The sequence below is a fragment of the Spodoptera frugiperda genome, chromosome 25 (genome assembly GCF_023101765.2).
Source record: "Spodoptera frugiperda isolate SF20-4 chromosome 25, AGI-APGP_CSIRO_Sfru_2.0, whole genome shotgun sequence".
Taxonomy (NCBI): Eukaryota; Metazoa; Arthropoda; class Insecta; order Lepidoptera; family Noctuidae; genus Spodoptera; species Spodoptera frugiperda.
The window spans coordinates 3,588,554-3,603,440 of record NC_064236.1 but is presented as its reverse complement, the minus strand read 5'-3'; the positions used below and the strand labels follow the sequence as shown (position 1 = coordinate 3,603,440).

At 39.8% G+C, this 14,887-nt stretch overlaps 1 protein-coding gene across 1 annotated transcript; it reads left to right on the top strand.

Moving 5' to 3' along the window:
- Positions 1-353: 353 nt before the first annotated feature.
- Positions 354-11,970, top strand: LOC118263154 (cubilin). Its single transcript, XM_035574968.2, has 4 exons — positions 354-521; positions 8,322-8,456; positions 9,369-9,494; positions 11,758-11,970. The coding sequence occupies exons 1-4, from the start codon at positions 473-475 to the stop codon at positions 11,814-11,816; spliced, it is 369 nt and encodes a 122-aa protein (XP_035430861.1). The 5' UTR covers positions 354-472; the 3' UTR covers positions 11,817-11,970.
- The last annotated feature ends 2,917 nt before the right edge of the window (positions 11,971-14,887 follow it).

The window sequence follows — 14,887 nt, the reverse complement described above, 5'->3', positions numbered from 1 at the left end:
ACGCTTACTAATAATGGGGTTAGTCCCGTTAAAACCATTACATATAAAAATAACTCACCCAATCCCCCTCTAACTAGACTAGTCGTCAAAAGAAAGGCGCCATTTGAAAATTTCCTTCCGAAGCGAAACAAAATATTTCAAAAAAGGTATTAAAATAATTAATGAAATGCTTACATAAGACGTAGGCCTCGTATCATATAACATTAATCAGACAATTCCTATCATTACCCAGAAAGAACTATCAATCAAATTCCCGTAACATTAACTTAAATATGAATTAAAAGTTAAAACAAATAATATTGTGGAATGATAATATCAAACAGCATATACGCACTCAAATTTAGGGGTGTTAGTTTAATGGGAAGATAGATACGGTGTGATACGACGGCCGTTCACACTGGCCAGAGGAAGCGCGTATCGTATCAGTAAAGCAGTACAGTTTCGAACCTCACCGTGTCCACACAAGTCCACGATGCGTCCCAGCACTGCGCTTCTTATTGCCGTCTTCTCCTGCATCCAACGTAAGTACCTGAATACACGCCCAGCATTACCTATCGCCAATGCGTTTTTAAATTTCCATTCCACCAGCGAATTTATTTTGACGTTCCAATCTTAAAACTCGCGCTTTTTTATTATAATTTCTTTTTTTATCTATGGAACTTTTCGATTTCTTTTTTTTTTCTTTATAAAATTATCAATTTGTTTTCTGGGTAATAGGTATTTAATTTAGAGTGATATAGTTACTGTGAATGATTAATTTAATGTCGTAAGTTATGTATTATCGCTATGCATAGTCAAGTCTCGCGTTTGATAGTTAGATATCAAAGGGTCATTGGTTCATTCGGGTAAAATATATTTTATGGAACGTTTTATTTTAGAACGTGTTGACAGGTGGTCGATCTATATGAAGATGTACATATTTTACTTCTTTTTTAACATCTAGTCCCTCCGGTGGCAAATATATTTTCTATTTTCTGTTTTCATGTGTTTTACGTAATGTGGTATTTATATTGCAGTATCTTATAACTGTTTCTAACTGTTTAGACCTGATTATTATCAGATAACTAGGTAACTATTTTAGTATCAAACCAAGGATTTTATATGGGTCGATTAAGCTAACAACAGCAATTTTAATCAGACATTGTGGAACTGGCCAATAAGGCCTTAGTTAGAATCTTTCCAAAATTTAACTCTACACGTGATCACAGGGATCACCTCTTTTTCTCAGACCAAAGTAAGCGACATCTGTGATATTGCTTGAAGTCCAATTTATTCTCCATAAATGATCTTTCTACCAAGTTTTGGGGCTTAAACACATCAATTTTCTGCTCCGCGAAGCTACAGTTAGCTATTACACGAACTAAAAATCACGGTTTACTCACGTACATTAATGGAGAAAAGCTCTACTAGTTTCGAGTCACAGCGGGACTCTTCATTCATCAAGTAGGCTGGGCGACGTCGCCGCGTCTGCGCACGATGTCTCACGATATTTTTTATAAAAATATAGTTACCTAACATTGTATTAGTTGAAAAATTTCTGTCATTTTGGCTGAGCAATAAAATTGGTTGCTAATGCTTTTAGTACCTATAACTTCAATAATACGGGCAAATATTGCTAGATCAAAAAGAGCCTCTAGATCTGTCAGTTGAGTAATCCTGCTAACACTAAATTTAGTAACAGTTCTAGTAACTGTAAGACAGAGAATACTAACCCTTAAATTCCTAAACCCCATAAGATCGGCAACGCACTTGTAACGCAGAGACGTTACCGATGGTAAGCCGAAACACCTGAGGGCATTTCCATGAGCAGCGGCGATTGCTTACCATCAGTGATCCGTATTCCGTACGCTCTCTTACCGGTTATACCACCAAAAAAACCGTAAGCCGCTGCAGTACCCTGTCATCATCATCAACAACAACCTAGAAGTGGCCACTGCTGCCCAATGGCACGGTATAGGAAAATAGGGATAACCAATACGGGTTCAAAACGTATAATTCAAAATTATAAATCCAGGTTATCTATATATTAATACGTGATGCAAAAACTTTGTACGCACTTTTACGAAAATTGCGCGAACGTAGGAGCATAAAATTTGGTACACTTATAGTTTATGTGTAGGAGAAGTGCAGAACGCTAATATTTTTCAAAAATAATGCTTATAAAGTACATTAAATCTATAAATAAACACATTACACACACTACCATGCATAGTATCTGATCGTAATTGACAAAACGTCAAAATTGACAGACATTGCGATGATATTCTCACGTCTTATATGAATAGAGTTTTATAAAAGAGTTTGTTTGAGTTTGAGTTAAATAAAAATTATCTTTGAACGTATGTTAAGTGGTATTGTAAATTAAATCGTAGATGGTCGAATTTCGACCACTAGGCGACCACTAGTCTAAATAATTTCATGTTATGGTACTTACCAATAGTAAGTTTTGAAGCCGCATGCATGTTTTGAAACAGGCGTAGCAGCAGACTAAGCAGTTAAACTGCCTAAAAATATTTCATGCGCTACAAAAAAAAATGTTTACCTACTACTTTGCTTGCTAGCAAAGCATTATCACCGTATCAAAATACAAAAAGCTTGGTATTAATACAAGGCAGTTATTATTTGTCTGGTACCGCAACTTGATTTTTAATTTATTCCGCGTTTTCAGCTCTAACTGCTGATTTAAAAAACCGGTCTCAATCCTTCTTTAGATTAAGAATGATTTTTGACATTAGTTCTATAGAATTTCTGTCAAAAATAAGAATCGATCCAAAGATTTTGGATTTAGATCGGTTATTAAAATTGGCAGTGAATCAAGCAAACTAGAAGACAACAACTGGCAGTAAAGCCAGCAAACTAGAATTATACGACTGAACAAACAATCAGACGTCAGTAACAACAATTCACATTCAAAATCCATCCTAATTGCTAATAAAATAAAGGTTACAAGGTTGATCTATATTCAGGTGCATCCTTGATACCATTGCATATAGCAAAATGAAGTTCAGCAATTTTACAATTCAGGACACGGCACAGATTGCGTACCTAGATGTCTAGGTACCTAGTCATTTCGTGCATGCACTGAACGCACTCGGGAGCAAATTGGATCAATTCACAAATAGGTCAGTGTTATCTAACAACCGATGCACTGGTGTAATTGACAGCAGATGCTATATGCCCCAACCAGGGCAAGGATACAGCCTGTACCTAGGGTCCGTAGATTAAATGGGAAGTTGTTATACACTCGTCCACTTAAGTTTATTTCGAGCAATAGGTAGTTGTTTACTTACTGTTCACGGTCTTAATTAGTCTTAAATCCAGGCAATGATAAACAGTTTCGATAATTTTGTAAATTAACATCATCAACGAGAAACTCGAAAGAAAATTTCTTATTACTTTCATTAATTTGATCTGTTTGGTTCAATCGACAATCAATTCATTTCTCGTTTATTTTATCAACTTTCAATACTAGTAAGTTGATAATCGTCTTCGTCAGCGGGAATACGCATATTCTCCCTTATGGTGGTATGGAGGTGGAGCTAGCCACTCAGATTACAATGAGGTCGCCCTGATGATTTAACATGCAGTCCACGGGACAGAGAATTTTCGTTTCTGTGAAGCAGTGCTTTCATTTAACGTATCTCTAGGTTCCAAGTCACATTTTTACAATAACTGAAATACCAGATAATTACTACCTAAACTAATTCATAAACAAGAAAAATTGGAAAAAAAACATGATAGTTATGTAATATTCGTACTTAATTAGTCAAAATTCCGAATTGACTTATTTAAAAAAAGTTGTCAATGTACTAATACTGTGTTGCATACAAAGGATGTATTAAATCGGCGTGGACGGAAACTGGAGATAAAGCATCCCACAGAGGCCCATAAGTACACTTTAGTAATGAGTAGAGTAAAGTACGAATGTACGTTAAATTTGTACCACTACTTATCACCGTGTTTATAAGGTTTTTTTCTGATGGGGATAAGCCCGACACAATCATAAGATCTATAGTAGATACAATCACTAAAACACTGAAGTCCACGTTTCTGGGACATGAACAATTGCTGTTGGTTGCCGCGTAGAGATAGAGCAGAAAACTTTTTACTACCGTTAATAGTCTATCTGCGGTTATCGTAAGAGCCTGCATTTCTTTTTTGATTCTGTTGCTTTATAGCTAATATCGAGGATCAAATCTTTATACGGAAAATAACTGATCCTTCCATTTCGACGGCCCCTACGTAAACTATCGAAAAAACTACAAAACCTCTACTTTACAGGAGAGCGATTCTAAGTTTCGATTTAGATTTTTGTTAAACATGAAATTCGTATATTCAATATTACCAGTATATCTAACGTGGAAAATATTAGTGTTTTATACTATCTACTGTAGTTTTTCATAATTATCATACTTTTTCTAATATTACACACTCGATACTTTTCTTGGTTATTTCTGGTTACTTTTTTATCGAATGTGCCAGTTTCGATAGTGTTGTATGACAAAAAATTTTAATCTACTATCGAATGTGCCCGTTTCGATACTTTTCCACGACAAGTATCTCTAGTAAACTATTGAATGTGGTACTTTCGATTGTATTCATTGTTACATTGCTCAAGTCTAGGTAACATAAGACTAGTTTCGATATGAGATACCTTCCAACTATTTATTTATGTCAAGCTTTTACTGCTATTTTTTCTGGGGAATTAGTGACAAATGAAGAAAATCAATCAAATATTGTTAATCAAGCAATTTGTATTAAAAAATAAAGAACTTAAAAACGTAGTAATTGCACGGTTTTGCACTAAAGTTGAATCGAACTTCTGCCGTCCTTCACTCCCACCTCTCCTGGGGCCGCTGGCACACACCGCGGTAGAGAAAACAAACCTGTTTGCTTCTCTGTTTGCGGAATCTTCACGTCTTGATACTGGTGGCGCTTTGCCTCCTTCTCTCCATAGAGTTTGCGAGACGAATATGTCAAAAATTCGCATCCGATAGAAGGAGGTATATAAGACGTTGCGTAATCTTGACGTGAACAAGGCCAGTGGACCCGACGGAATCCTAGCCGTGGTTTTAAAACCTGTGTGCCTGAGACTGGTCAAGTGCCGGTTGCATGGAAGCAGGCCAACGTGCAGCCTGTGCCCAAAAAAGGTAGTCGTGCCGACCCTAACAATTACCGACCAATCTCAGTCACGTCGGAACGTGTACTTAACAACAGGCTCCTGGCATACCTTGAAGGTAGCGATCAGCAGTATGGGTTTCGCCGCAACCGATCCACAGAAGGTCCCCTTCTTGCGTATGCCACTCACATTTGGAGCGAGGCCATCGAGAAGCACGGGGAAGCATTAGCTGTCTCGCTCGATATATCTAAGGCCTTTGACAGGGTATGGCACGACAGCCTTATCGGCAAGCTTCCTTAGCATATGGACTTCCCGCTGATCTGTGCAGATGGATTGCTGACTTCCTTACGGGTCGGTCAATCCGAGTAGTCATTGATGGCTGCTCGTCTGACCAATTTAGCATCAACGCCGGAGTCCTCAGGGGACAGTACTTTCAGCAACGCTCTTTTTGCTGCATATCAACGACGAATTTGGGTATGCAGATGACAGCACAGTTGTTGAAAGGTATGTGTCCGATGCGCGGACTAGCGGAACACAGATCCAGTCTCTAAGAGAATCCATGGTCGAATGGTTGAACTCCTCCTTGAAGGCGGTCTCCGATTGGGGTGACGCCAACTTGGTCAAGTTCAATGCTATAAAAACCCAGGCGTGTCTATTCTCTGCCAAACGGAGCCAATTTCCGCTGACTCCTACTTTCCGAGATGTATCCGTTCCAATATCGGATCATCTTGAGCTTCTGGGCGTAACTCTATCGCCTACCCTAAACTTCGGCTCGTATACAAGGTGTAACAAAATACCCATATACATCAAAAAGCCCTGATGAATACAGGTTGAATAGAATCTCTAGACAAAGTTTCAGCAAAAAATATGTTTAAAAAAAATTAGTATCAAATACTTGGTATCGCATAGTTCTTGATTTCAAATCATACAAACGTGTCACAACCCTGCAGGAATCACTCGCTAATATTACGAAACATTTTTTCTGTCAATCTGATCACCTAGTACCTGTCTACCTAATTTTGATTCGCGCGTCGGCGCGATTGGAAAAAATTCATAACATGGTACCATGAAAACATGAGTTTAAAAAACCCTTCCCGTATCGTTTGTTATGTTATCTAGAAACCGTGCAATTGATATGTATACCCCCTTTTTGTTACACGTTGTATAAAGTCGAAGGCGCATCTGGCTGGTAGGAAGTTGGGCATCCTCTGGAGGGTGAGACGGTATTTCACATCGGAACAGCTACTGAGCCTGTACCAAGCGCAGGTTCGGTCTTGTGTGGAGTACTGTTCTCACCTTTGGGACGGCTCGGTTAAATACCAGCTCGATGCACCAGAACAAATCGAAAGGCGTGCCAAGAAGCTCATCAACAATGATGCGCTTGTGGAGGCCCGGCTTCAAAGCCTCGAACACAGGCGTAAGGTTGCAAGCCTTTCCGTTTATTACCGGATACATTTCGGAGAGTGTGCGGGGGAATTGCACAACTTGATTCCCCCTAGTCCTTTTCATCATCGAACCACAAAACAATCGGCGAGGCGTCACCGCTTCATGGTAGATATCCCACCCACTCGCACGAAGCGCTTCGCTTCAAGCTTCCTTGTGCGAACTGCTAGGGAGTGGAACTCCTTGCCGGAGTCTGTGTTTCCTGATGGGTATAACCTGGGTGTCTTCAAGGCCCGAGTGAATAGGTTGCTTATGGGCAGACGTGCTCCACCGTAGGCCGCATCATCACTTACCATCAGGTGAGATAGCGGCCAAACGTCTACCCATCAAATGTAAAAAAAGGTTTGGTTTGTTGGACAATAAAAATCTTGGACAGATTTAGGAGATGGAACGATTTCAGAATCGTTATACAGAAAATCCCCGTCAACCGCATCAGTTTCTTTGTAAATATCATTTAAATATTTCCACTCTTCGTCGGTGAATTGACATCGCACAGGAGATGCTGAAAATCCAAGACAAAAATATTATATCTATCGAAATTGTAGGACAATCTATTACTTTGCCGTAGTAAAGTATCGAAAGTGGTACATTCGATGTGTTCATAGCAGAGAAAAGTATCGAATGTGTCACTTTCGATAAATTGCTCAGTACAAATACCAAGGAATACTATCGAATGTGGTAGATTCGACAGTACAAATTTGCTCTTTGTACTAGAACAGTATCGAATCTACCACTTTCGATAGTATATTATATTTACCATGTGTATACTTCTCCTATTCATTTTGAATTAAAAGTAAAAAAAAACTAACGTAATCCTAACCTCAAAATACACGTGCGTCCTCACTCACATTTCGAGGAACACTGACGAAACAGGCAGTTTCGTGTCTCGCTCGCGCAGCGCTGACCGCGTATATCATCGAAAACGGCAGGTTCGATGTTTTAATGTGTTCATTTTATGCAGTTACGATTCTGTTCGATTGAAAAATAGTTGTAGGTATACAATTGGAACATAATTTATATATATAATAATAGATCTTTATCTCCACATACTATTAGTGCAATAAAATGAAAATGGCTTTTTTGTAGTTTCGATAGTTTACGTAGGGGCCGTCGATTTATAAAGAACTACATTACCTGTTTATAAAACCAAACGAAACACAAAAATACTAGTAGTATAATCGGGTGAGCGAACGAGTAAATACCAATTTAATAATATTTACATGACGATAATCAGATGACCTAACCTGTACGACCTGAAATATAATTATAAAGTTAAGCTTAATGTTTATCATATTTCCGCACAAAACTGTAAACAGCTTTTTACTAAACTGGCACTTCACATCTGTGTCTAGAAGAATACCAAAATCTGGATATTTTTCCAACTTACTACACAATTAGTGAACAATTTTAGTTTCATCCAATAGGTCTGCTAGAGGTCTCGGTGCCCCTTAACGGTGCTGAGGGTTGCCACCTGGGTAGTTTTAGTGAAGTAAAAATCCCACACTCCCGAGTCTTTCTCCCCAAAAAGCTAGGTGCCTTTTGAAGGTTTCCATCGTCATCAAACAAAAAAGGTCTGCTCACCCCTATGGTTCACAAAAGGCGATGGTAAAGAAGAATAAGATTTTCGCCACCACTTTATTATTTTTAATGATACCTGAACCTTTTTTATACTCTAATCTCCAATGCCACCTGCCACCTGGCAATCATAAAGTATACTGACAATGCCTATACTAATTGAAGTCTTAACTATAATTTCCAGTGGCAGTATGGGCCTGTGAACCAGACCAGACTCACAATGGATGCAAGATCTATGGCGCATCATGCACGTGTGGGTACGGATGCAGGACAGAGTACATCTACAGGACACGGAGGGCATGCCTCAACGCCTTGAGAGGTAAGAGCTCACGTTCAATGCTTCTTTTTACCCTCAATTTTTTTTTATGTTAAATCGGCCGACGTTTGGCCGCTATCTCACCTGATGGTAAGTGATGATGCGGCCTACGATGGAGCACGTGTACCCATAGGCAACCTATTCACTCGGGCTTTGAAGACACCCAAGTTATACTCATCAGGAAGCACAGACTCCGGCAAGGAGTTCCACTTCCTAGCAGTTCACAAAAGGAAGCTTGAAGTGAAGCGCTTCGTGCGAGTGGGTGGGATATCCACCATGAAACGGTGACGCCTCGCCGATTGTCTTGTGGTTCGATGATGGAAAGGACTAGGGGGAATCAAGTTGTGCAATTCCCCCGCACACTCTCCGAAATGTATCCGGTAAAAAACGGAAAAGATTGCGACCTTGCGCCTGTGTTCAAGGCTTTGAAGCCGGGCCTCCACAAGCGCATCATCATTGATGAGCTTCTTGACACGCCTTTCTATGTATTCGAGCGCATCGAGCTAGTATTTAGCCGAGCCGTCCCAAATCCAACATCATTATCTACTTCAGCTAGAACACGTTCATCCCTCGTTCACATGGAGGACTATGGGAGTCCCCATAGTCTTCCACGCTCCAAACGTCACTCGCCATTATGTTTTTGCGTATCCCAAATTAGTTATGGTTTCATTATTATTCTTATACATACTTTACTATTCTTCTATGTGAAAAGACACATTTTGACTTAACTGCGATTGGTTAGCTGTAGTACCAGTACCTCTAACCGAAAATTACCAAAATCATCCACCTCACTACCCACTTAAAATACCTCACAATTTTCCAAGTTACATATACATGAATACATATGTGAAAAATTATATTATTTCACTTATTATCCAGTTTGTTCTATACATATTTTTCGTTCTATATTTTCAGAAAGGAGTTCAAATATTTGCAGTCGCCTACCATGTTTGAGGGGAAATTGTATACAAACTATTCAAGATCCAGGTTTCACTTGCAAATGTGAAGGTACCGGTTTCTACGGGCAACGCTGCGAGAAGGGTATTTTTCTTTTAATTTGAGTTTGTTTGGTAAATTTTTTTATGGAACACGAAACGTTACAAATCTGTTATACGTCTGCTAAGACATATTATCACCTGATGGTAAGCAATCGCCGACGCCATTTGAAACACCAGAGGCGTTACAAGTGCGTTAGATTACTGCAGGATGCGCAGGAGGGTTGTAAAATCTACCGTTTTACATAACAACTAGCCGTTTAGTAAACCATGTGCGTTCTCAAAACTATCTTTGACATGTACTTAATAAATATGAGTCCAAAGATTAAAAAAAAGAAGAAGTTTCTTGTAGATCATTGCTTCATGCAATAAAATACTTTATCCTTTATATATTACAGATTATTTTTTTGAAAGGCAGGTAAATGTTGTGTATGAAAGTTATTAGGGACAAGCCCTTGTTGCGCTTAAGCGGCCCCTGCCCAACCTCGGGGGGCCAAATGCCTCCTGCCGGAGGTTGTACGTAGGGATCGTGCGGTCCATTGCCCTCTACGGCGCCCCTGTGTGGGCGCCGAACCTGATGCGGCGGCCAGCTCGGGCGCTGCTCACGTCCCAGAGGGTCATGGCCATTCGGGTGATCCGTGGATATCGCACGATCTCTGGAGAGGCAGCTAATCTTCTTGCCGGATTGCCGCCATGGGATCTGGAGGCAAAAGTGCTCGCGCGCGTCTTTAGATTGCGCACGGACGCGCGTCGCTGGGGCGAAACTCCGTTGCCGCGCCAGATTAGTGCGTGGCGGGACGAGCTCCGGCGTGATCTCATGGTGGAATGGCAGCAACGACTGTCGCAACCGAGAGCTAGGCTCGCTGTCATTGCAGCGGTAAGTCCCCTCTTCGAGGAGTCGAGTGGCTTGACAGACACTACGGTGTCCTTACCTACCGCCTGACACAGGTGCTACCGGACATGGGAGCTTTGGTAGGTTCCTGTTTCTGATAGGGCGGGAGGAAACGCCCGGGTATCATCACTGCGAGTATCGCACGGAGGATACGATGGAGCATACTGTGGCGGTCTGCCCTGCGTGGACTGAGCACCGCCGTGTCCTCAGGGAAGTGATCGGTGACGGTGACCTCTCGCGTCCGGCATTGGTACAAGCCATGGTGCGGAGCGAGAGGGACTGGGATGCCGTCTCCTCCTTCTGCGAAACAGTCATGCTAGCTAAGGAGGAGGCGGGGCGAGTGAGGGAACGAACCTCGTCAAGCCCCAGCCGTCGCGAGAGACACCCCAGGCGTCGAAGATCGCGCGACGTTCTCCGGCCACCGTAACTGCGAGTCTGAGGACGGCGAGCAAGGGTAGCTGCCCAACAAGAACCAGACCCGTGCGTACGGCGCGTCGCGTTCTGCGCGCACCTCAAAAAGCCAATAGACCACCACAGATGGGGCCCAGTAGGGCTGATGCCTGATCCGGAGCTGCGGACTACCTAGCGGGTTTACCGGGGCTCCGGTTCGAAAAGTAGGAAGTAGGAATGGGGTGGTTTTTAGTCGTTAAGAGTCTGTCACTCCTTCTCGCCTCGCCCAAGGCGAGAGAAGTCATTGGATGACTTACCCCCCTCAAAAAAAGGACAAGCCCTTAAAGAAGCCCAAGAAAGAAATTAGAATTACTTACGTCATGTACTTTTTTCTTAAAATCGTCTTTTAAATACAATTTATGAGTCGTCCTTTAACTAGTAGTCGGGGTAATTCTAAGAAATAAAATTGTTGTATTATCTGTAAAGCAATATTGGGTTTTCAGCCCAAAAACCGAAATTTTACGCATGAGAAAATCATTCACACGGTTTAGTTAAGACAAATTTAGAAATATAAAATGTTTGCTTATCAAAAGAATGGTCTTTGGCAATGGCAAACTTATCTATTCTAGTAAACCACCACAAGGAGAAATAATGCATTGGCTTCTCCTGCCTTGGGCAAGGCGAGAGGGAGTGTCAGACGCTTACCGCCTTAAAAACCACCCCGTTACTACTCCTGCTTTTCGAGCTGCTTCAAGCCGGAGCCCCGGTAACTCGCTACCGCTAGGCAGTCCGTAGCTTTGGAATAAATGGGGGCTTGCGTTCTTTTTTGAAATATGTCTGATGGACTTATACTGCTCTAATTTATAACAGCCAGTCCACTGCCTGAAAACCTTTTGAAGAAACTTCTGTCCTGCATTTTTGTATACCAAACCATCACATGGAAACCTGCACTACTCTGGACCCATTTCCTCAAATTTTATATTTAAAATTACCTGTCCTAATTATATGAATATCTTTCTTTTTGCAGCTTGCCCAATTGTACCAATGCGCGGAATGGTCTTCCCCCATGAGTGCATCGTCATCTGAAGCCTACAGGCAGCAACTACAGAAGCACCCATATTTATTTAGTCATCTCTAAACTATATTTTATATGTACAGTTTCAACAAACCATTAATAACTTAAGTATAATATTTTATCTGATCAATTTATTCCGAAATAAAGTTACACTTTATTAAAAAACGATGCAACTTTTTTTAAAAGGACATTTAAGCACGTTGTAGGCCGTCTTATGATTAAAACTTCTGGTACTTACTTCTTACTAACATTATACCTAACGTATTTAAATACGAAAGTTAGTGAGATTGTCTGTATGTTTATTACTCAATCACGTCAAAATGATTGAAAGGATCTTCAGAACCTATTAGAACCTATAAGAAGAGTTAGATTAGGTATGGTTTGGAATAACACATCCTTTCTGTACTGATGGTCCTTTTTATCCTGCTGAAACGGACGAAGCCGCTGACAGAAGCTAGTTCCTTATAATACAATTTTTATCCCACCAGATACTTAACTTTTGCCCGATGCCACCGATTGTCTGACAGCGTAAGTAGGCTTTCCATTTTTTCTATAAAATAGAGGAATAAACGAGTACGGATCACCTGATGTCAAGCAATCAGTGTTACCCATGGCCACAAATCAAGCTACCTACAAGTTCCTTCTGGGGGGTTAAACTCTATTGTGAATGTTTTTAATAATGTCTTTGAGACAATAACAGACAGTAATGCGGTATCTTCATTTTTACGAATAGATATTAGATTTTTTACTTAGATTAGATGGTTGATCTAAATGGACCTATAAGGACTACAAGCCTATATAATATGATGGTTTTTTACATAAAATACTTCACCTAGAGATTACGAATTGAAAACAAATGTAGCTTACAAGAAATAGGTACCAAATCAACGTTCAAAACTTAATGATATTAAGTATGTAAATAGTCTTTCAATCAAACAAACAAACAATCAAATACATTTTAACTCCTGTACTGTCAGTTTTGTAACATAAAAAATATGACTGTATTTAATTTGAATAGATAGAACAAAATTTAAAATCTACCGGAACAGGAAATTAGTTACAAACTACAAATAGGTAGGGTAAGGTCTCATCCCACGTCAACTTGCATCTCACTTACTCGTTAAGGTGCAAAGTTATGCCTACTCACTCACTCATAGGAAGTTCTGTCCTCAGTGACAGCTTTCAACGATCTGACGTTTGAGTAGAATTACATTGTTACCGAACTGGTAGATTTTTTAAAATAAAAACATGCTTAATTTATTTATTTTTAGTTTGAAATTTCTTGATTGGACAAGATTCGTAAATAAGATATGTTAGGTGTTGATTTTTTTTAAGCAACACCGTTTTATTTGACTGGTAAGGTACGAACCTGTACAAACTTGTCCCTATAAACCAAATACAAAATTATATTGACAAAATATATAGGTATTACGATAACAAAAGAGACCTAATTTGAAAACACATGTAGTTAAATTTTCTACCGTAGTAAAATTCTACCGTAATTTCTACTAACCAGCTGTATTAGTAGAATTTTGACAATTTTACTGGTCACACTAAAATTTAGAGCCGGCCAGTGCGGTCATTTTAAAATAATTCGCGCAGCGGTATTGTGCGGACGTACCTGAGCACCTGTGTCTGTGCTACCCCCACAGTTGTGTTCCATTTAGTACACATTCATACTCATGAAGACCAAAATGGACGCGAGACGACGGGAAGCTTTAAGGAGGATGACGGAGGCGCTTCGGGCCGACTTATTTGAAGATTACAATAGTGGCGAATGGCAAGTTAACCCAGTCAGAAATTTTCAAATGCTCTATAAGTATAATGTGGCAAATTGGCTTACCTTACTTCTTATAGGGAAGGACCCTAATGAGTCAGACTTGAAACCTATTCTAGAGAGGCTAAGAGCCACAATGGTGAAGTACGAAGAGAACAACCCGAGCGGCGATCCTGGAGCTGTCGAATTTATACATAGTATGTTCGAGAATATTTATAACTTGTAAACCCGCCAAGCGAAATTATTTGCGATCCACCGCGAATTACTGTTTTGTGCTAATTATGTGATGTTCTTACTGTTAAACTTTTGAATAAAAGAGATGTTTGTTGGCCATTGCAACACCAAATCAGGGATACCTGATCAAAATTTCCCTAACTCACTTATGAACAGCACTAGAAAGACTTATCATCAACGAAACTTTAGAAGAAGTAGAAAAACAGACACGAAGAAACCGAAGTACATCATAATATATCCTTGGAGTTGAAGTTGCTGCAATAGAAACATTCAAGATAAAGTGTGTTAAAATTAAGATACCTATTATTTTAAAGCTTATTGTGGTGCCACCCTGTCCCGGCTTTTTGATGTCATAAAAATTAATAAAAATGTAATAATAATTGGTGTTTCATTTTCCATTAGTCAAATATTAATCTGATCCTACACATAATAATCACACTTGGGTAGGTACTTACTTATTAAATGTTAAACACTTAACATACACTCTTGTAATGTCTTAAAATGTGGTCTTTAATATACAGAATAGCTTTCATTGTGCACACCACAATACATATTTGCAACTAATTTGCAAAGATATTACAAATAATCTACACCGTTCTGGAAAAGGTAGCTGCCTAGGTAGTTCAAAATACACACTTAATCATTTAGGTGGGTATTTTGTAATCGTGGTATTTTAATAAGCCAATAAATTAAAAATTGTAATGACTATAGGTACCTAAAAAATAGTAATTCTGGGACAAAAATAGCTAGTTATCTCACTAAATAAAACCTCTAGATTGATTTTTATCGTGGTGGCAAGTTCAACTAGACTACCCCACTACGCAGGAGATATTATAGTGCACAAGTGTATGCGCAAACACAGGTGTTTTTTTATTTATTTATTTTTTTAAGTCGATAAATAAAAAATTTCTCCCGCCTAATGACTATAGTGTCAGACTCTACTGAAAAAACCACCCCGTTCCTTCTCTGGGAGCAAAAATAGGTAACCTTACGTTGTCCGCAGCTCCGGATAAGGCATCAGCCTCTAGATCTGTGGTGGTTTTTCGCGGTGGCAAGTTCAACTCTGGTTCT

Excerpts from the sequence above, each read along its gene's own strand:
- LOC118263154 (XM_035574968.2), top strand. The coding sequence starts at position 473 with ATGCGTCCCAGCACTGCGCTTCTTATTGCCGTCTTCTCCTGCATCCAA. Across the intron at positions 8,457-9,368 it reads ATGCCTCAACGCCTTGAGAG|AAAGGAGTTCAAATATTTGC; the intron begins GTAAGAGCTCAC and ends CTATATTTTCAG. Across the intron at positions 9,495-11,757 it reads CGGGCAACGCTGCGAGAAGG|CTTGCCCAATTGTACCAATG; the intron begins GTATTTTTCTTT and ends TTCTTTTTGCAG.